Consider the following 22183-nt stretch of genomic DNA (forward strand, 5'->3'; position numbering starts at 1 on the left):
GAGGCATAGATCACAAAAGCAAGAGGTCACGGTGAACAGTTATCAAAGAGTGGTTTGTCCCAAATCAGAGGGCTGTGTCCTGCTTCGGAAACATATGAAGGCTTTAAGGAGGGTGCAAAAAAGGTTTATTAAAATGACTCGAAGGATGACAGATTTTAGTTGTTTGGATAGACTGGTGAAGCTGGCGTTCTCTTTGGAACAGAGGAGTTTTGAGGGGACATGAGAGTGTTATTTTAAACTGCTATTCGATACTGAGAGAAACTCCAGTGGTGGTGGTGTTAAGAATCTGGAGAAAATGCAGATGATTGACAGGATATCCCAAAAGTGACATGAGGAAAAAGGTGTCATTCATACAGCATGTGGAAAACCTGCCAGGTTGTTGTGGAGTCAGATTCAGTTGTAGGATTCAAGAGGGAACTGCTTAATTATCTGAAAGGAAAGGATTTGCAGGGGATTTGGATCAGCTAGATTTTTCTTGCATAGAGCTGGAACAGACTTGATGGGCCCATTGGCCTCTGATCATTCTTTGATATTCTGAGGCTTGAGGTATTTAGCCTCCAAAAACTACAGCCATCCCCAGTTGTTAGTGCATCCCTATCAGTGGGGACATTTCTTCTTGATTCTATTTAGTTTGGGTGTTGATTCCATTAATTAAAAATAAAATATGACCTTCTTATTGATTGTTTTCTGTAAACTTTTTAAATTTTTGGTCTTCTCTATTACTCATTGAATGAATGTGAATATTTCCGAGAGAATGTGCATTCAGCTGTTGTTGCATCCCACTGCTTTGGAGTTGGGATACAGTTTTCACAAATATCACAAAACATTTGAGCTCGGGCATCCTGAGAACGGGAACACGCAATGCCCAAAGGAATCATGGAGGAGTTCCAGAAGCGTTAGGCAATGTGCATCATCAGTGGGATGGCAATATTTTAATGTAGTTGTCTTGAAATTAACATTATAATTTGATTTGATATTGATTTGATGTAATTGCGTTAAGACTTTTGGGGAAAAAAGTACCTTGGAAAACAAAATAAGACAATCAACTTCTATACTGCTTCAAGATAACCACATTATTTTGTCATGAATGAACTGCTAATTCATCTTGTGATTAATGAAAGGTGCCCAACTTTACTCAGTTCCATTATTTTCTTTCAGTCCTGATGCTGCCAACTCCTTGGAACATGACCTCCCAGTTAAATGTCTGGCAGAAAAATTTGTAGATGGAACTGGTAAGTTATTGTTAGAAATTATTGTCAATTACCGATACATATATTGAAAATGTCAGATTAACAAAATTTAAATAATGTGTGGAATAAATAAAAAATAAAAGGAAATGTTATTTGAAAAATAAGTTGCTTCTGACTCTTGAATTTTGGACCACATGTTTTTGCTGTTTATTTTAAAACCTCTCTGTGAAATAAAGAGTATTTTTCTGATCCTGAACCATTGAGGATGTTCAGGGACCAGCTACAATTCCTTTTCATTAGAAAGCTGAAAAACACTGGCTATGACATAATTGTCCTGTGGCTCATTGTTGATGTAAATCAGATTATGAAAGGGAAGAATAATATATCAGCAATGAAGGCATCACCCCCCCCCCCCCCCCATCCCAGTCTATCCATGGCCTTGCTCCCTTCTTGTACCATGTTTCTATGCAAAAATAGATGTACCACTAGTCTTTTAATATTCCCTCTTCTCTTTAATCCCCAAATACTCATCCTGGGTAAAATAGTGACATTGACGATTCAAGATTATTTTATTGTCATGTAATAAAACAGAAAATGTAATATTACACAAAATTCCCTTTAGTTTGCTGTAAGGCAGACAAAGGTTTACTATCAGCAAAAACTGCCCAGTGCTCTTACAGCCAGAGAGAGAAAAGAAAAGGAGTCCCTGAGTGGCCATGGATTCGCCTCCAGTGCTTCTGCAGCCTTTAGTCCAAACCATCAGCAACCTGAGTTCCAGATCCAAACCTCTGACATGATCAGATAGTCTCCAGCACCCTCTCGCATTTTGGTTCCAATACCTGCTACCACTTCAGCCCATCTCCAGCAATCCACAGCCTGGTGAGAGTCCTTTGAGTGCAGTCGCCAGCAGCCCGCATCCTGCGTGGGTTCCTCACCGCAAGTCACCAATTGCCCATCGCCTGTGTGTTCTTCAGCTTCAGAGCCCCTTACTGGCACACTTGATTTGTTTCGTTAGTGTATCACACTCACTGTTCGCAATGCGATCACTCTTACAGTGGGGCACGTCCTGAATTTTTACCCTAAGCCTCAGGTTGGAAGTGGCACTCTACCCCACTTCCACTCTGATTTTTCTGTTCTCTGTCTTCTATACTTTCTCCTAAAATACAGATCCACGTAACTTCAGATAAATCGTTTTATCTATCACTCGGGCAACTTACCACTTCCCCAAGCTCAACAATCTGTTCAATAGTTTTGATTATAACAGTAACTTTTTTTTATATAATCACCAAGCACCTGTCTCTTGCAGAGTAACTCCTGAAAATTGGAATGGTCCAATGGTCGAATTTATTTAAGTCATGAAACACTGACAGATCCCTTGTGGTGTCACTTTTAGTGAATTGGAGGAAAGTTTTATAATAACAAAGCTTGCATTATGTGATGTGTACTTTCGATTCAGAGTTACACAGCCATAGAAACAGGCCTTTTGGAATGCCACCCACATGCCTATTAAAGCTAATCCATTTTGCTTGCATTTGACCCATATCCCTCTAAACCTTTGCAGTCCATGGAGCTGTCCAAATGCTTTTTAAACAATGTACCCACCTCTACTACCTTCTCCAGTCATTCGTTCAATATACACACCACCCTCTATGTATAAAACATGCCTCTCAGATCTCCCTTAAATCTTTTCACCTTAAATCTATGTCTTCTAGTTTTTCACTCCACTTCCTAGGGAAAAAGTTAGTGATTATCCACTCTATTTATACCCTTTGTAATTTTGTAAACCACTCTAAAGTCACCCCTCAGCCTCCTTTGTTCCAAAGAAAATGTTCCCAGCCTATCTAATCTCTCCTTGTAACTCAAGCCCTCCAGACCAAGGAACAAGGAATTTCTCTGCACTTTCTTTAGCTTAATCATAACCTTCCTCTAGTGTGGCAACCAGAACGGCGCACAATACTCCATGTGACAACCAACCAACATTTGGTCCCACATCTGGGACTCAGTTCCAGGGTCACCATCCTATCGACCTGTGTTGCTACTTACAGGGAACTATACTTGAACCCCAAGATATCATTGTTCAACAGCACTCCCTGTTTTCACTGTGTATATCCTGGCCTGCATTAACTTCCCAATATAGATCATTTTGCACTTGTCTGAGTTAAATTTCTTCAGACATCCCTTTGCCCTCTTTCCCAGATGATCAATATCCTGTTGTAACTTTCGATGACTTTCTTCACTATCCACTATGCTGGCAAATCCAGTGACATCTATAAACTTTGTGGTCACACCACTGACATTCTCATCCAAATCATTAATGTGCAAGATATCTATAATTTCCCCGACTGTAGGGGTGTGGCTGAGAGCCACCCAAGCCCATTGTTCACCAGTGTCTTGAGTTTTTAAATTTTTGTGAATAATTTTCATAGTCAAACATTCAAAATTAAAAAAAAATGTAAAACTTAATAAAATAATTGAAAAGGCAGAAAACAAGCAGTAGTGGACAGTTAGGATGATAGCAGAGTGGGCTTCTTAGAAAGGTTGGGACCCCCACATTCACACAATCTTGTATAATAGTTTCCACTTTTGGAGAGGTACACGGAGAAGCAAAATTTGGAGGGGGGGGGGTGGGAAGGGATGTGGTGTCAAGTATCCTTTTGTATTTATTGTCACCTTTTAATACAATTAAGTTTAATATTGCAGGTGGTTTTGTAGATTTTATTTTTGCAAAGTTCTGGTTCAGCTGCAGCAGGTAAGAATTTTGCTGCAAATATACATTGTACAATGAGTATGGCAATAAACTCATTATCATAGATTCTCATTTTACTTGGTTTTGAATTGCACATATGAAATTCTTTGTATCCTTCACTAGAATAGTGGTGTGGACTTAAATGCATCTTAAATCAATATTAAAGGTTAATCTATTTGAGGATGTATGGAAAACAGTTGTAATATGGGTTTGTTTGTGAATATTCTAGGCCAGTGGTTCTCAACCTTTTTCTTTCCACTCAAGTATCACTTTAAGTATTCTCTATGTCATCGGCGCTCTGTGATTAGTAAGGGATTGCTTAAGGTGGTATGTGGGTGGAAAGATAAAGTTTGAAAACCACTGTTTTAATCGTACTTAATTGACTCGTTATGTGCACAGTTTCACAACTCCAAAGGAAATGGGCCAATGACAATTTTTTCTCAAGCAAAATATTTCAGTAACAATTGGGTCTGGAGCAGTGGTTCTCAGCCTTCCCTTCCCACTCACATACCACCTTAAGCAAACCTTGACTAATCACAGAGCACCGATGGCATAGGGTTTACTTAAAGTGCTATGTGAGTGGAAAGAAAAAGGTTGAGAACCACTGTTCTAAGCTAAAGATAGAAATGCATAACATCGATGCATTTTTATCTTGGCTGTGTAAAGTTTGACCTGCTCAGCTTCTCTAGCATTGGTTTTTACTGAGATGAGTAAGGTGTAATGAACTTTTCCCTTGCAAACTTGAGAATGTTAAATGTGGAGAAAGACAAATCTCGTGGTGTGGCATAACAAAAATATTTGTGAAACTGAGTGGGATAAGCCTTAATTGAAAAGTAATCCTATTTTCTTTTTGTTCCTTCAGATGCAGATTAAGGGTCTCCTCCTGACCATTTTTGCTGCCTGTATTGGTGGCACCTTCCAGTTTGGTTTAAACCTGACAATCATTAATGGACCAACAATTGTGAGTCCAGAGCGAAAGTCTCTTTAAGTGGTTGGTTGTATGCAGATGCATTTTCGGAAGCAACATTAAATCTGTACTTTGCTCTCCCTCAAAATGACAGCTCATTCAAATATTCATCAATGAGACATGGACTGAGCGCTATGGCAGGCACCTGGACAACAGTAACATCATGTTGATCTGGACCATAATCGTGACTGCCTTCTCCATTGGAGGATTGGTTGGTGCACTAATTGCTGGACCCATGGCTATAACCTATGGAAGGTATGGATTATAAGAGAAATGCTAGGGTGAAGCCCTGCCAATTCAAATATCTATTAACAAGAGCAGTGGATGACCTACCATTCAGAAGTAAGAGTCATGGATCATTACCACAGAGATTAAAAATATGAAATGGTGAACATGGACAAAGAATTAGGCAACTTTTGAACTTTGATTCTGTGACTGGCTTGAGGTTTCCGATTCCAAACTTGGTTATGCCAGGGCATGGTGGAGAACAGAATTAGAGGGGAAGTTGGAAGGAGCAGGAAATGTGAACTGGAAGGAGTAACAACGCATTGGGCCATCAGCAAATATACTCCTTGTTTTATTGCAAGTTGCTGATGAAGGTGTGTGGCATGGCTAACTGACCCATCTTTAGTTGTTGAAAAAATGAGACAGCTAAAGCTAAAGGCTTTCAAAGCTTGCAAAGGGATCTGCACCAGATGGAAAAACGCACTGCAAAATGACAGATGGACTTTAATTCAGTCAAATGTGAGGTGTTGCATTTTGGAAGGGCAAACTAAAAAAGGATATACATAGCAGGGCACTGAGGAGTGTGGTAGAACAGAGGAATCTAGGGATACAGATACATAATTCCCTGTTTTAATCATACCTCATTGACTTGTTATGCGCACGGTTTCATAACTCCAAAGGAAATGGGCTAATGACAATTTTTCTCAAGCAAAATATTTCAGTAACAATTGGGACTAGAGCAGTGGTTCTCAACCTTTTATTTCCTCTCACATTACCACCTAAAGTAATCCTTTACTAATCAAAGAGCACTTATGGCATAGGGATTACTTAAGGTGGTATGTGAGTGGAAAGAAAAAGGTTGAAAACCACTGGTCTAGACAGAGTAAATGTAAGTCAGCTATTTCCATTGAGGTTAGGAAAGATGCAAACTTGAGGACATGGGTTAAGGCTGAAAGGGAAAAAGTTTAAGGGGATCATTAGGGGGAACCTCTTCACACAGAGAATGGTGGGAGAGTATGATACGAGCTGCCAGCTGAAGTGGTAGATGTGGGTTCAATTTTAACATTTAGAAAAATTTGGACAGGTACATGGATGGGGTGGGGCGGGTATAAAGTGCACGTCAGTGGGACTAGGCAGAATAATCAGCACAGACCAGAAGGCCTGAAGAACCTGTTGCTGTGCTGTAATGTTCTATGGTACATCAATGACAAAATTAGATGTGAGGATTAATTATGACAGCATGTTTGGCCTGGTTTCCTGATGGGAGAGGTTTCAACAGAAGATGTGCACAAATACTCAAAATTGCACAAAATATGGGCACAGATGGGTCCAATTTCTAAACAAAAAAGTTGTTCTGGTGTTGTGGATGGTGAGTGCAGTGATGGAGGGACAGGAAGCAGGTTTGCTGTGGAAGCTGGGAACATGCTCCCATCCATCCAGGCCAAAAAACAGTCTTTATCCGTTCAATCTTGGTGGGTTTTTTTTAAAGAGGCCTGGATGTGTGTCTCACCACTAGAAGCCCGAGAAATTGATTAATCTGAGGCATGCAACCTCCATTCAATATTTAAGCAAGCAATCTCTTTCCTCAGAGTGGGCTAGCATCATGGTCCTCCTCTTAAGAGCACTGCTTTCAATTTTTTTTTTAAGATGATGAGCTTGAAATAAATGTTTAACTGGTGTGCCTCGGCAATAATAATATCTCTGAAGTTGGGTTGGCATTCATTAAAGGGAGGATTTAAAGTGCTCCATTGTTTACATTCCACAACCAGCTCAAGGGTCATGGCCCAGACTTTGAAAAGCAAGGGTGTGGAGGCAGTTATGAATGTTCCAGCTTTCCTACATTTAAACAGTGTGTCAAAAAGTTCAAGGCAGTTCTGAGGATCACCGAATCAGACTACAATTACAAGTTGTACTGAAACACAAGTGCTTTGGCCATGGTTTAGATCTGTGGCCAAGCAACAATCAGTAAATCAAGGATCAGAGAGAGTCCACTTTATAGGGAGAACAAATATGATTTGTTTGCTCCTCTCTGACATTTTTTAACCAGATAATAGTTTTTTTTTCTCTTCTCTCAGCTTTCTCTTCCGTGACTGGTGTCTCTAAAACTCTGTTGGTAACTGTAATGAACTTGGATGGGATGGCACTATTCCTTCTACCCTTTCCTCGTTCTGCATAAGGGTCATTTGGAGAAATCTCATTGGTAAATTTGACATTTCTTCTTTAGTGAGGTGACTCCCCTCTCCACTTCAATACCACAAGTTCTGCATCTGATCTGAAGCTCTCCAGGTGGGGTACGTGACAAAACATTTTATCCAATTGTCCTCCAATAATTAATTGACATTACAAGTCCTACAAATTCTCTTTCCATGAACACACTGTTCCCTTTAAGCTTTCAGTTCTCTTCAGTTACAGTAAAATCCCCGATATCCTGCAACCATTGGGATCGCGGATGCTGGATATGCAAATTTTTCGGTTGCCTGAGACACACTCTTTCAATGCCTAACTAATACACCTGCATCAAAAATAAACACTTTAAAAGATAAGAGTGCAAAATGTAAAGTAATTTTTAAAAAAAAATCTGTTTTAGTCCTTATTTAATTCCTATAACTTACAAAATTTAAATTCAAACCCCAGTTGGTGGTGCTGTAACAGTGTCGTGCTTTACTACTACGCTAACCGTGTCACCATCATAATTAACCCCCTCCCCCAAGTTTACTGACAAACCCTTACTAATGTACTTAAAAATATACTAATAAAGACTTACTAGGCAGGGAGGGGGAGACACTGTGAGGAGTCACGCCAGCAGCGAAAGGCATGGGCCAGCTCTTCAGCCTGAGCCCCACCACCTATTCAAACACAAATTTGTTCAAACTTTGTTCAATTAGCTGCTGCAGGTGGGAATGACCAGGCCGCTACACTGGCTGAATGTTTGCTCCCATCTTCACCAAGGGGTTGTGTGTTGCTTCAGAGAACATTTTACGATTTTAAACTTTTATTTACTTTTTTATTTATTCTTGTTTATTTAAAATATATTTACTTATTTCCTTTTAATTGCCAGTTGCTTGAATTCTGGATACCGGGAAATTTACTGGGGTTTTAAACCAGCTGGGAGATCACATGGTTTCACGTGTACAAGTGATCAATTGTAGTTTTCTTGCAAGTTGCTCAAGTTTGTCCTTAATTTTCTGTAAAACAACAATCGCATTGGTGATAATATGTTTGATGCAATACTCTTTCTGTCACCCACCCTCCTCACCTTTCAATTTCATTGTATTTTTAAGCTTGTCTGTAACTTTAAGCTTGTCTGCTGGGACTCTGTAAAATGGTTCTTTATCACTTCTGCGTCAGTAAATTGTCTATTGCCCACTCAAGGGTTTCAAGTTGGTTACATCATACCTGGTACAATCAGAAGGACTCTTCAGTGAGCATTTGTAGAGGTGAACTCTTAACATTCACATAGCCATGCAAAGCAGAAGGGCAATAGCACAATGAGATAGTACAGAGTCAACATGAAAAAGATTGATTTGAATATTGCAAGGGCAGCATGAGAGCGCTGTTCATTCAGGCAGTGGGAAAGAAACCATTTTTAAGTGTGTTGGTGAACAAATTCACACTTCACCCCCTCCCACTGGGGAGAAAGCTGAAGAGAGTGTGTCTGTTATGTGAGACGTGTTGGCTATCTTTCTGAGGCAGTGAGAGATGTAGGTGGAGCCCATATAGTGGAGGGGATTTTGCCTGAAGTCTTCTAAGAAAGTAGAGGCAATGGTGTGCTTTTTTTGACTGTTGTGTCAATGTGGTTGGCCTCAGGTCAGATCATTGGAAATTTTTACTTTCAAGAACTTTGAGATGTTTCCACTTCAGCACCATTGGTTATGGAAAGGATGTAGCATCCGCCTCCTCTCCTGAACCCTATCATTATCTCTGTCCTGTTAACCTTAAGAGAGGTCGTGATCTTGCCTTCTGTCATTATCTTTTTGGTTGTGCATTCCATCTCCACATTATTTAATACCTAGCCCACTGCTGTGGAGTTGTCAGTAAATTTGAAGATGGAGTTGGAACAATATTTGGCTGTAGATTTGCGGGAATAGAGGGAGTATAATAGAGGGACTAAGTTTCATTTTTTGAGAAAGAGCGAATTCCCAACCCATGACATATTGTCCTTGATCGTGAAACTAAGAAATATGAAGTGGACTTTCAAATTTGACTCTACTATTTATTTTAAAAAATATTTATTTTTATATACATACAGTATATATGTACAGAATATATATTGTTTGTATGTACACTGCCTTCCATAACATTTGGGTCAAAGACACTTTTTTTCCTTTATTTGCCCCTGTGCTCCACACTTTTACATTTGTATTCAAACAATTCACATGTGATTAAAGTGCACATTGCAGATTTTATTCAAAATTATTTGTATACATTTTGGTTTGACCATGTAGAGCACACATGTCAAACTCAGGCCCGCGGGCCAAATTTGGCCCGTGATATAATTATATTTGGCCCGCAAGATCATATCAAATATGTATTAGAGCTGGCCCACTGGCCACCACGCCAGTATAGCGCATGCACAGCTAATACTACAAATCCCAGAATGCTTTGCAAATGCATTGGCACCGGCCCGTCAGCCCGCTAATCGCCCCCACCTCCTCTGTTTACTTTCATTAGCATCTGCGACCTGTCGCCCAACTCACATGTAATAAACCCCTTACGAAAAATGGCCAAACCAAAGACAGAAAACAGGACCTTTCAAGACAGGTGGGAGGCAAACTCTGACCCAAGAGTTTGATGAACTTGCATCTAAGAAGAGATGCCAAGTATCTGGTTTAGACCCAGGTGCATCAGAGTAAATCACAGTGTAGCAAGCTAAGCTTGAATTAATATTTTCTTTGATTAACTTTGGACTGTTCATAGTTGAAAGATTGGATTTTCATTGAAGCAAGTTGTTATTTTTTTGACTTGTTGGCTTGTGAAAAAAAATACATTTAAAAGGAGCTTAAAGGCTCTAGAGAAATATTATTTATTGAATATTTTATTTCTCATTTGTTAATGCTTCTTCTGGAAAGAGTTTAACCAAAACTATTATTAAACATTTATTTTAATAAGAAAAAGTTTAACATTACATATGTTAAAAGAAGAGAATACATGCAGATGTTGTTGAAAATTTTCAATAAATATTTAGTTTGGCCCACAACTTAGTCCAAGTTTTTAATTTTGGCCCTCTGTGAATTTGAGTTTGACACCCCTGATGTAGAGATTACAGCGCTTTTTAATCATAGAACCTTCATTTCAGGGCACCATAATATTTGGGACATTTGGCTTCATAGGTGTTTGTGATTACTCAGGTATGTTTAATTGCTTCATTGGTGTAGGTATCCGAGTGCTAGGCATGCTTCTAAGCTTTTGATCACTTTTGGAGTCTGTAAATTTAAAAAAACTTTAAATTTAGACATCCAGCATGGTAACGGGCCCCATCAGTCCATGAGCTCGTGCCGCCCATTTAACCTACAATCCCCGGTATGTTTCGAATGGTGGGAAGAAACCGAAGCCCCCGGGGAAAACCCACACAGACGTGGGGAGAATGTACAAACTCCTTACAGGCAGCACAGGATTTGAATTCCGATCCCGATCGCTGGCACTGTAACGGTATTGCACTAACTGCTACGCCAACCCTTTTAAATAGTTCTTGACATTTTTCAACATCCGGACCAGAGTTGTGGCAACAATGAAAGTCAAAAAAGCCATTATGAGGCTGAAAAACAAGAGTAAAATAGTAAGAGACTGGAGTCCAAACCTTGGGAAAACCAAATTCAACTGATTGGAATATCGTTAAGAAGAAAGAGCGTACTGGTGAGCTCAGTAATCACAAAGGATGTGGTATTCCAAGGAAGATCTCCAGTGCTGATGAAAGAAGAATTCTCATCATAATGAAAATAAATCCCCAAATGTATATACGACAGATCAGAACCCTATCAGGTGTGGATAAGATATTGATTACTGTCTGCAGAAAAACCGAAGCTACACTGCAAGATGCAAACCATGGCAAAGATAGTATACTTTGTATCTTTGGCAGTTCCTTAACGCCTCCACACTTTGCTCTTGCCATCACTCTGATACAGGTTAATCTTGGTCTCATCTGTCCACAAGACATTTTTCCAGAATTCTGCTGGCTCTTTTAAATACTTATTGGAAAACTGTAACCTGGCCATCCTTTCAGGGCTAACCAGTGGTTTGCAACTTGCAAAGTACTCTGTCTTTCTGTTCATGGTCTTCTGCGGATAGTACTCATTGACACATCCACATCTGCCTCCTGAAGAGTGCTGCTGACATATGCTTGGCGATTTTAGTTTATTATGATGAGAATTTTTCTGCCATCAACAGTGGAGATCTTCCTTCGAATACCAGTCCCTTTGCAATTACTGAGTTCTCCAGTACACTCTTTCTTCTTAATGATATTCCAAATAGTTGATTTTGGTAATCTTAAAATTTGGGCAATGTCTTTTACTATTTTATTCTTGTTTTCAGCCTCATAATGGCTTCTTTGACTTTCTTTGGCACAACTCTGGTCCTCATGTTGAAAAGTGGCAACTACAGACACCAAAGATGATCAAAAGGTTAGAAGTCTAGCTCTCTTCTACCTGCACCAAAGAAACAATTAAACATACTGTGGTGGTACACCACCGGCCTACTGCAGGGGGCAACCTCTGTATCTGCAGGAAGGTAAGGGGACAGGGGAACACCTGGCCGGGCTGTCAATCAGTCGGCCTGAAGGGATCAAGCCCCACCCGGTCAGGTGTCAATCACCCTCCAGGATATAACCTGCGCTGGCCTCCCGAAGCTCACTCAGAGTTACTGCAGCTACAGCCAGCCTGGCTCTGTGGAAGTCTTTGTGGATTAAAGCCTGGTGTACAGTCTTTACCTTGTGTGTGTCTGATTCTGTCTAACACCGCACCACAATTTAATCCACAAAATTTTTCCACAGCTGCCATGGAAAAACTCCTGTGTGCAGGGAGCCTCGAAGTTGACCGACGCCACCCGGAAGCCCAGACACGCTTCGAGATCTGGCACCACGCGGTCGAAGCAATCATCGAGGCACATGAAGGTGGCATCCTGGACTCAGATTGGAAGAGGTCGGTCCTACTCTGGTCAAAGCTGGGTCCCCATGCCTTCCAGGCAACCAAAGGATGCTCCATGTACAAGAGCACAATGGACACTCTCGAGAACTTGTACAAGCCCCCCATGAATGCGGTCTGTGCAAGGTACCTCCTCAACACCTGAGCCCAGCAACCTGGGGAGACGGGTTATGAGAGTTGGCTGAACCCGGGGTAGGTGCAGAGGAGGTCGAGAGATTGATCCGGCACGCCTTCGTCTGAGGGGAGGTTGAGAGGCTGATCCGGGACGCCTTTGTCCGAGGAGAGGTTGAGAGGCTGATCCAGGACGCCTTCATCCGAGGGGAGGTTGAGAGGCTGATCCGGGATGCCTTTGTCCGAAGGGAGGTCGACAGGCTGATCCGGGACACCTTCGTCCGAGGGGAGGTCGAGAGGCTGATCTGGGACGCCTTCGTCCGAGGGGAGGTCGAGAGGCTGATCCAGGATGCTTCGTCCGAGGGGAGGTTGAGAGGCTGATCCGGGACGTGTTTGTCCGAAGGGAGGTTGAGAGGCTGATCTGGGACCCCTTTGTCTGAGGGGAGGTCGAGAGGCTGATCTGGGACACCTTCGTCCGAGGGGAGGTCGAGAGGCTGATCTGGGACACCTTTGTCCGAGGGCCATGCTCGAGGGCCATCCGGCAGAATCTGCTGGAAGACCATATCTACTCCCTAACTGTGGAAGTGGTCCAAACCCTGGAAGCAGCATCCCTGCACATCGAAGTCTTCGATTCCAGGTTCCCCCAGGCTCCCTCATTGCCCTCGCACACTACAGCTGCAGCCCAAGACCGAGCTGGGGAGGAGAACGTCACTGCGGCAGGCGCCCAGGCTCCTGTAAATACTGTGGGTCCTGGTGTGGGTCAGATCGACGATCGCGCCAAAACTGCCCAGCTAGGAACCAGTATTGTTCCCGATGTGGCAAGAAAGGCCACTTTGCAAAAGTCTGCCTCTCAAAACCTGCTGGCAGCTCAGCAGCCCTCTATGACCTCCCTCGTGGACCCCCCCCCCCCAGTGCGCGAGCCGCGCGGCACCATTGTCCCCGCGACACTTCTGCCTTCCCCGACTTCGACGGTGCAACATCCAGCCCTGCCGGCGACTCTCGCAGCATGTGCCCTGAGCACCTACACCAGCCCCCCGCCCTCGCCAGCGCCATATGCCAAGAACTACAGCAATGTCACTTCTGGCTCACGGCGTACTGTCACTTCCGGCTGACAGTACAACGTCACTGCCGCCAGCCGTGATGACGTCATATTCCCTGGCGCAATGGACACGGCTGGGGAAAGAGGCCAGCCACACAGCGGGCCCCCACTTGCCGGTGCCATCTTGGGTCAGGCAGCGGCTGACATGGAGGGCCCCTGACGACTTTGAGAATGACGTGGTCAACACAAGGGACGACCAAGCCGTCCTACCGACGCTCAAGGTGCCATCGGCTGCTGCATGACATCGACGTGGTCAACACTACTGACGCTCCCCATGTCTCCGGATGCCATCGGCTACCGCACGCCGCACCCCACCACCGATGTCAATGTGGTGAACACAGGCGATGACCAGGCTGCCCTACCGACGCTCCCCAGGTCTCCGGAAGCCAGAAATCGCTGCGCACAGCTGGAGAGTGATGACTCCGAGACAGTCCTGGCCGACACCACCACACTGACCAGGGACATCCCTCACGACCTCGTGTGCTCGATGATGGACATGCAAGTCAACGGGCAGCTAACAAAGTGCCTGTTCAACAGTGGCAGCACCGAGAGCTTCATTCACCCGAGCGTGGCCCACTCCCTGAGATTAAAAGTCCACCCCACCACCTGCTCGATCGCCCTCGCTGCCAAGGATAAGACTGTTGGTCTTATCCTTGGCCAATATAACTGTAGGAGTGGAGACTTACACAGGGTTCAGGCTCCTGGTCATGCCCAAACTCTGCGCCCCATTCCTCCTGGCCCTAGATTTCCAGTGCCACCTACAGAGCTTGCCTTTGGGGGGGCCCCAACCTCCACTCACATTACACAGCACGCCAACCTACCAGCCATGGCCAATCTGCGGCCTCTCCAAACTGCGCATCACCCCACCGGCGCTCTTCCCACGTCTTGTGCTATGCTGCAAGCCGATTGCCGCCAGAAGTAGGTGCTATTGCGCCGCAGACAGAGACTTCATCAAGGCAGAGGTGCGACAACTCCTGGCGGAAGGCATCATAGAACCCAGTAACAGCCCTTGCAGAGCCCAAGTCCTGGTGGTCAAAGGGGGAAGTAAGCCGAGGATGGTCGTGGATTGCAGCCAGACTATTAATTGGTACACCCAGCTGGACGCCTACCCCCTGCTGAGGATTGCCGACATGGTCAATGAGATAGCCCGCTACCGGGTTTTCTCCACAATTGACCTGAAGTCGGCGTATCACCAAATCCCTACACCACCTTTGAGGCAGATGGGTGTCTGTACCAGTTCCGCCGAGTTCTCTTTGGGGTCACAAACGGGATCTTGGTTTTCCAGTGGGAGATGGATCTTATGGTAGACCGGCACAAGATGAAGGCGACGTTCCCATACCTGGATAACGTCATTATCTGCAGCCATGACCAGCAGGACCACGATGCTAACCTGGAGAAATTCCTCCAGACGACCGGGAAAGTTGGAACCTCACTTACAACAAGGAGAAGTGTGTGTTTAGCACCATCCGCCTCGCCATCCTGGGGTACGTTGTGGCCCATGCGGCCCAGATGCAGAAAGGGTGCACCCATTAATGGAGTTACCCCCTCCCCCCCACACTAAAGGCCCTCCGCAGGTGTCTTGGCCTGTTCTCTTATTACTCGCAGTGTGTCCCTCGCTTTGCGGACAAGGTCTGCCCACAGGCCCAAGCTACAACCTTTCCCCTCCCACCCGAGGCTCAGGCAGCCTTCACCCACATCCAGCAAGACAGGTAGCCCCCATTGCTATCCTCAACCAAGGGATGCTTTCTTCTCCAGGACCCTCCACGTCTCTGAGTTAGGGCATTCCGCCATTGAAAAGGAGGCCCAGGTGATTGTGGAAGCAGTCCGCCATTGGTGCCACTACCTGGCCGGCAGGAGATTCACCCTCCTCACGGACCAGCGGGCCATGGCATTCATGTTTAACACTACCCACAAGAGCAAGATCAAGAACGACAAGATCCTGCGCTGGAGAGTCGAGCTCGCAACCTACAGCTACGGCATACAGTACCGCCCCGGGAAGTTTAACGACTCCCCCGATACCCTCTCCCACTCCTGTGCGTCTATGCACGACGACAGAGTGCAATTATTGCATTAGTCACTCTGCCATCCGGGTGTCACCAGGTTGTACCATTTAATTAAATCCCGAAACCTGCTGTACACCATCAGGGATGTCAGGGATGTGACCGAGGCCTGTCGGGTCTGCACGGAGTGTAAACCCCGCTTCTTCTGCCCGCCTCAGGCCCATGTTGTTAAGGCTACCTGGCCTTTTGAGCATCTCAGCATGGACTTCAAAGGGCCCCTGCCTTCCACGAGCTGAAATGTCTACTTCCTCATGGTAGTGGACGAGTATTCACGCTTCCCTTTCGTTATCCCTTGCGTGGACAGCTCCACGTCCACCATCATCAGGGCCCTGGGGCAGATTTTCACCATGTTTGGCTACCCCGCCTTCATCCACAGCGACCAGGTGTCTAGTTTCATGAATGACGAGCTGCGCCAGTTCCTGATGGCGAGGGGCATCACAACCAGTCGCACGACCAGCTATAACCCGAGAGGCAATGGACAAATGGAACGTGAGAATGGTGTGATCTTGAAGGCAGTCCTCCTGGGTCTCAGGTTGAAAGGGTGGGCTGTTGAGTACTGGGAGGACACCCTGCCCGAGGCACTCCACGCCATTTGGTTGCTGCTGTGCACAGCTACCAATGAGACCCTTCACGAACGTCTGTTCTCATTCCCCAGGAGATTGGCGACTGGAATGTCACTCCCAGCATGGCTCTCATCCCCGGGACTGGTGCTCCTGCGTAAGCACGTACGGACACACAAGGCCAAAGCCCTGGTCGAGCAGGGAGAAGAACAACTGGTTTGGTCCAGATCCTTCTGTCTGCCTTTGGAATGTTCATCCCTTTTTGAAATCCAAACATTCTAAACTGCCTCCAGACAATGACTCTGTTGGGGCCTCCTTCCACTCCACAGCACCACCTAGTGGTGGTTTGTCTTCCAAGTCCAGAAATTTCCAGATCAGCTTCTGCACATGCCCAGTCCGTCTTCCACTCTCTCACACTCTCTGCATTCCACCTTCACTTTGCCTACGTTAGGTTTGGCAGTGGCAGGGAGGACACCGTCTCAAATAAGGACCTGGCACCAGCAGGAGCACCCACCACACCACGGCATCCTCCAGCCCAGGACAACACTGACCGGGCATACATCCCTGTCCCCAGGCAGCTATGAGGCGCGCAGGACCCCCTTAACCACCAGGGGCCCGCTTCAGCCTTAAGAGACGGATCGTCTCAACCTGTAAATATTGTATGTATAGAGTGGGTGCGATTCCTTATTACTGCCCCCCACCCCCAGGTCAATTTTAAAGAAGGGGGTGAATGTGGTGGTACACCACCGGCCTACTGCAGGGGGCAACCTCTGTACCCGCAGGAAGGTAAGGGGACAGGGCAATACCTGGCCGGGCTGTCAATCAGTCGGCCTGAAGGGATCAAGCCCCACCTGGTCGGGTGTCAATCACCCCCCGAGATATAAGCCTGCGCCGACCTCCCGAAACTCACTCAGAGTTACTGCAGCTACAGTAGCCTGGCTCTGTGGAAGTCTTTGTGGATTAAAGCCTGTTTGGATTAAAGCCTGTTTTACAATCTTTACCTTGTGTGTGTCTGATTCTGTCTTAACAGTGCACCCCACATACCTGAGTACTCACAAACACCTTTGAAGCCAAATGTCCTCAACATTATGGTGCCCTGAAATGGGAGAACTATGTATAACAAGTGCAACATGGTCAAACTAAAATGTAATCATGAATAAAATCTGGAATGTGCACTTTAATCACATGTGAATTGTTTGAATTCAAATTTAAAACTGTGGAGCACAGGGGCAAATAAGCATTAGGGAAGGCACTGTATGTGTGTTATGTTTGGATGTTTTGCACTGAAGACAGGAGAACGCTGTTTAATCAGGTTGTACTTTGTACAAGTAGATGATAATAAACTTGAACTTGATGAGTGACATATAGTAGGATCAAGATGTTCTGGTGGCAAAACTTTAGCAGACGATTACAGCAACTACCTAGGAAGGCAAAATGCATGCTGGTCTTTACTGCCAGTGGTGTTGATATTTAGAAATAGTTAAGTGTAGTTTGATTTGTACAGGTGAGGCCATACCTGGAGGGCTGCACAGTTTTAATCCCTTTATTTAAGAAAGGATTTACTAGCATTGGAGGCAGTTCAAAACAAGATGCACCAATTCCTGAGATGAGAGGGTTATACTATCATGAGTGGCTAATGAAATTAGATCTAAAATATTATCTTTGGTGTTTAGAAAAATGAGGGATGATTTTATTGAAGCATACCAAATTCTGAGGGGGCATTGGTGGCAGTATCTTGAACAAGGGAACGTTGAAGGCTTGGAGTGGGGGAATAGATGTATGAACTTCTTGGAGAGAGTGATGAATCTCTGGAATTCTCTACCATAGTGGTGGTGGAGACTATGTCATTGGGAAATATTTGAAGAGGAAGTCAATAACTTCTGTAAGATCGGGGAATTGTGGCATACCGTTTGCCAAGTATTCTACTCCTGCTCATATTATCTCATGTACTTCTGTTCAGGTTCAAGTTTCAGTTTATTGTTAGATTATACCCAGTGTAGTGAGAAATGTTTGTTCTGTGAGCAGACCAGCCTGTCAACTCGAATATGCTTACAGTAGTACAAGGTAGAAGAGGAAAAGCACATTACAGTGTATTGTGTTACAGTGAAAAGATCAATTAGTGCGCGACAAGCACGGGATGGGAACAATCTTGTGAGGTTCATTCTGGAGCCTGATGGCTGCTGAAAAGAAGCTGTCTTTAGCTTCATACTCTTAAACCTTCTCTCCGACTGGAGGAGGGAGAAGTGCGTGTCTGGGGTGGCATGGGTGTTATATAGAGAATTTAGGTTAAAAAGACTTGTTAAAATGTGATGATTAATCATAAACAGGGAAGCCAGAACGGACAGGGAGTTTACTAGCAGTCAAGGACAAAAGGATCTGCTGAATATGTTTTTTTAAACCTATCTTTTCATGGTCATAGTGAGAGACATGCAGGAGACAAAGGATTGATAAGAAGGGTGAGAAACAGAATTTAGTGTATGTAGAGTTCACAGCGTACGTAACGAACGTGATAATTAAAAATGCAGTTATACTTAGAATGCTTTTGTAATACTAACCAATTAAAACAGTATTAATAAGAAGGGGAAGGGCAAATAATAAGGGTATAAAAATCAATGCACTGTATGTATCGGGGCTTAACTGGTGAGAAACCAGTTGAGTCCAACTCTGCAGACTTGTAAATAAAGCTTGTCGTGTCATCAGTTTTAAAGAGACTCATGTGTGAGAAGTTTTATTTCTGACAATGGGGTCTTCAGTCTATTGGCTGCTTTTCCAAGGCAGCGGGGTGTAATGGTGTTGATGCAGGAAGGTCTGCATGATGCTCTGAGCTGGATTCACTGCCTTTTGCAGCTTCTGATGTTGGATGAGCACCTGATGCATCCAGTTAGGGTGCTTTTGGTGGTGCACCTGTCAATTTTGTTAAGGGACATGGGGCAACACGCCGAACCCCCTGAGCCTTCAAAGAAAGTAGAGGTGTCAACGTGCTTTGATGTGGTTGGTCCAGGTCAGGTCACTGAACTTGAAGCTGTTTACTGTCTCCACTTCACCATTAATTTGGAAAGAGGTGTGGACTCTACCATCAGAGCAGTAATCTTACATGTTATCAAGCAAAGTTGTTTTGATGAAAATAGTTCAGGATTAACCAATATTTTGAAAAGCTGGCAAATGTATTTCCAAAGAATTTGGGTATTAATTCAAGTGCAATGGAACCTTCCCATCCCAAGTGCAAGAAATGGGATTTGAACCTTGGATTTTTATTTAGAGAGCTTTCAGTCACTGTGGAATTAAACTGGCATTTTCTTTGGGTGAAGATTGCTAAACTTTAGGATGTGAGGGAGTCCAAACTCCCTTGTATAAATGTCTGTTTCGCATGAAAGAAAGAATAAATTTCCTTATGAAGCTGACTTGGTCTGAATAGTAGCACACAAATATGGAAAGGTTAAACAGATTAGGACTTTATCCCCTGGAGCATAGAAGAATGAGGGGAGATTTAATAGAGGTATTTAAAATTATGAGGGGGATAGACAGAGTAAATGTAGGTAGGCTTTTTCCATTGAAGGTAAGTGAGATACAAACCAGAGAACATGAGTTAAGGATGAAAGGGGAAAAGTTTAGGGGGAACATAAGGGGGAATTTATTCACGCACAGAGTGGTGAGAGTGTGGAACAAGCTTCCAACAGAAGTGGTGAATGTGTTACAGAGCTCTGTGTTGTGTATTGACCAATGTGTTGTGTGGTTTTATGTTAAAAAGTGACAGTTTGCCTTTGAAAGCCAAAGTGAAGGTGGACTGCAGAGAGTGTGAGAGAGTGGGAGACGGACTGGGCATGTGCAGAAGCTGATCTAGAAATTTCTGGACTTGGAAGACAAACCACCATTGGGTGGTGCTGTGGAGTGGAAGGAGGTCCCAGCAGAATCATTGTCTGGAGGCAGTTTAGAATGTTTGGATTTCAAAAAGGGATGAACATTCCGAAGGCAGACAGAAGGATCCGGACCAAACCAGTTATTTTCTCTGCAAGCAACATAAGAAGACAACTTTGAATTTTTGTTCCCTCTCTCTCTCTCTCTCTCTCTCTCTCTCTCTCTCTTTCTCTCTCTCTCTCTCTCTCTTTCTCTCTCTCTCTCTCTCTCTCTCTCTCTTTCTTTGAGTCTTGTGTGCTTTGTGTTTGTTTTGTGTCTTCTAAGTTTTTCTGTGGGCTGGTTGGAAATATAACTTAGACTTTAATTACAAATGGTTTTTTTTAGGCTGGGGAATTTATTAGTTTTATACTGTTATAAACATTTGTATATTAACCAGTGGGCATTGTTATAAAAGGGGAGATTTTGAATTAAAGTTTGAAGGTGAAATTTTGTTAATAAAGTAATTGTTCATCTTTACCCCTATGTGATATGGATGGGAGAGGTATGGAGGGATATGGTTTAGATCAGTGGAACTAGGCAGAAAAATGGATCGGCACAGACTAGAAGGGCCAAAGGGCCGGTTTCTGTGCTGTAATATTCTATGATTCTTTGGTACAAAATGCTGAAGAAACTCAATGGGTCAGGTTTAATCCATGGAAGTCACCATTTTGGGTGGAAGAAAGAATTTACTTCACTGTGCACCTTTGCTCCATCTGTCCCAAAGGCTGGGATCTCCTGATAGCCAGCCACTTTAATTCCACTTCCCATACGGACATGTCTGGCTATGGCCTACTTTACTGGCAAGTTCAGATGCCCTACACAAATTAGAATTATTTTACGTGTGGGCAGTCTCCATCTGGACAACATCAATATTGACCACTCTGATTTCCAGAAACCCAACCTGCCCCCCCCACCCCCTTATTTTCAAACTCTCACCCTTGCTTTTCCTGATCCCTCTGGCTACTTTCTTCTCTTTTTCTTTCCCTCTTCCACCCTCTCGGCCTGCCTGTGTGTCACACCTTCCTTCATCTTGCTCCCCACCTCCTTTCCTTTATCTATTGCCTCTTCTAGCAGAGCTCATCTTCCTCAGCCCTCTGCTCCTTCCTCCCATCACCAATCTTTTTACATTATTCCCATTTCTGTCTCCACACACATTCCTCCCCCTCCCACCTCGGCTCATGCTCCTCTCCCTCCCCCCACCATTTTTACTCTGGCTTCTGCCCTCTTTCTTCCCAGTTCTGATAAAGACTCTGGGCTTGAAAGGTTGACAATTTGTTGCCTTCCACAGATACTGCCTGACCCGCTGAGTTCCTCCATCATTTTATGTGTTGCTCCAGTTCTGCAGTATCTGCAGCCTCCCTTGTTTAGCTCTGATTAGAACTTGTTGGAATTAATTAATCGCCGCCAACATTATTTACTGACTGACTTCCATTTCTTTCTTTTCAGGAGGAACTCGCTGCTGCTGAGCAATGTATTTGTACTCATTGGTGCTTTGTTGATGGGTCTGAGCAAAATGGCCAAATCCTTTGAAATGATTTTAGTTGGAAGATTCTTTTCTGGAATAAGCTCAGGTATCTTTCTGAGAAATTAAGTTGTTGTTCACCGTGCAACTGCAGAGGAGGCTGTTGTGCCAAAGTTGAGCAAGGCTGCTCGTAGATCCAATAGAAATAAGCCTTGCACGCACACTGCTGCACGCAACACATTTTAATAGCTAAGTTAAAATGAGCGATACTTATCTCAGAAATACACCTGAGTCCGCTTAACCCCAGTGCCCCATTCCAATAGGTCCACAGCATTGATCGTGACCTAACCTGTGGTGAGCCCAAATCCAAAAGACTACCACCAGGGTGCTTTCTCTTTTACATCCTGGTCACTTTTCTCCACCCCAACCTTTGTCTACCTTGGGTATCTCTCACCCAAGTCAACCTTACCCAACACACACACGCCCACACACACACACACACACACACATTTGGCTCCTAGCAATTGTCCCTTGCATCATAGACCAACATAGTACAGGCCCTTTAGCCCACAATGTTGTGCCAAGCTATGTAAACCTACTCCACAACTATCCCTTGCCCTTACCTCCCTCTTCTCCTCCCCCCACTTTTTAATTCTGGCACCTGTCTGCAGTTTGCTCATACCCTAACCATATTGACAAAGGGCACTGGCCCAAAATGTTGGTATGAAATAAA

The 22183-nt window shown here is 44.3% G+C and overlaps 1 protein-coding gene across 5 annotated transcripts in view; it reads left to right on the forward strand.

Annotated features, from left to right (window-relative positions):
* Positions 1-22183, forward strand: part of LOC138761224 (solute carrier family 2, facilitated glucose transporter member 11-like) — a 77928-nt gene that overhangs the window by 20532 nt on the left and 35213 nt on the right. For 3 of the 5 annotated variants that reach the window (XM_069933009.1, XM_069933008.1, XM_069933010.1), the window contains exons 2-5: positions 1159-1232; positions 4799-4897; positions 4998-5158; positions 21435-21559. In XM_069933009.1, coding sequence (XP_069789110.1) covers positions 1224-1232; positions 4799-4897; positions 4998-5158; positions 21435-21559 — 394 coding nt within the window. In that variant the 5' untranslated portion in view covers positions 1159-1223. Of the gene's footprint in view, positions 1-1158; positions 1233-4798; positions 4898-4997; positions 5159-12113; positions 12391-21434; positions 21560-22183 lie in introns of those variants that run through there. The other 2 variants (XM_069933007.1, XM_069933011.1) reach the window with 1 other exon arrangement.

This window comes from Narcine bancroftii, chromosome 4 (assembly GCF_036971445.1).
Source record: "Narcine bancroftii isolate sNarBan1 chromosome 4, sNarBan1.hap1, whole genome shotgun sequence".
NCBI classification, from domain to species: domain Eukaryota; kingdom Metazoa; phylum Chordata; class Chondrichthyes; order Torpediniformes; family Narcinidae; genus Narcine; species Narcine bancroftii.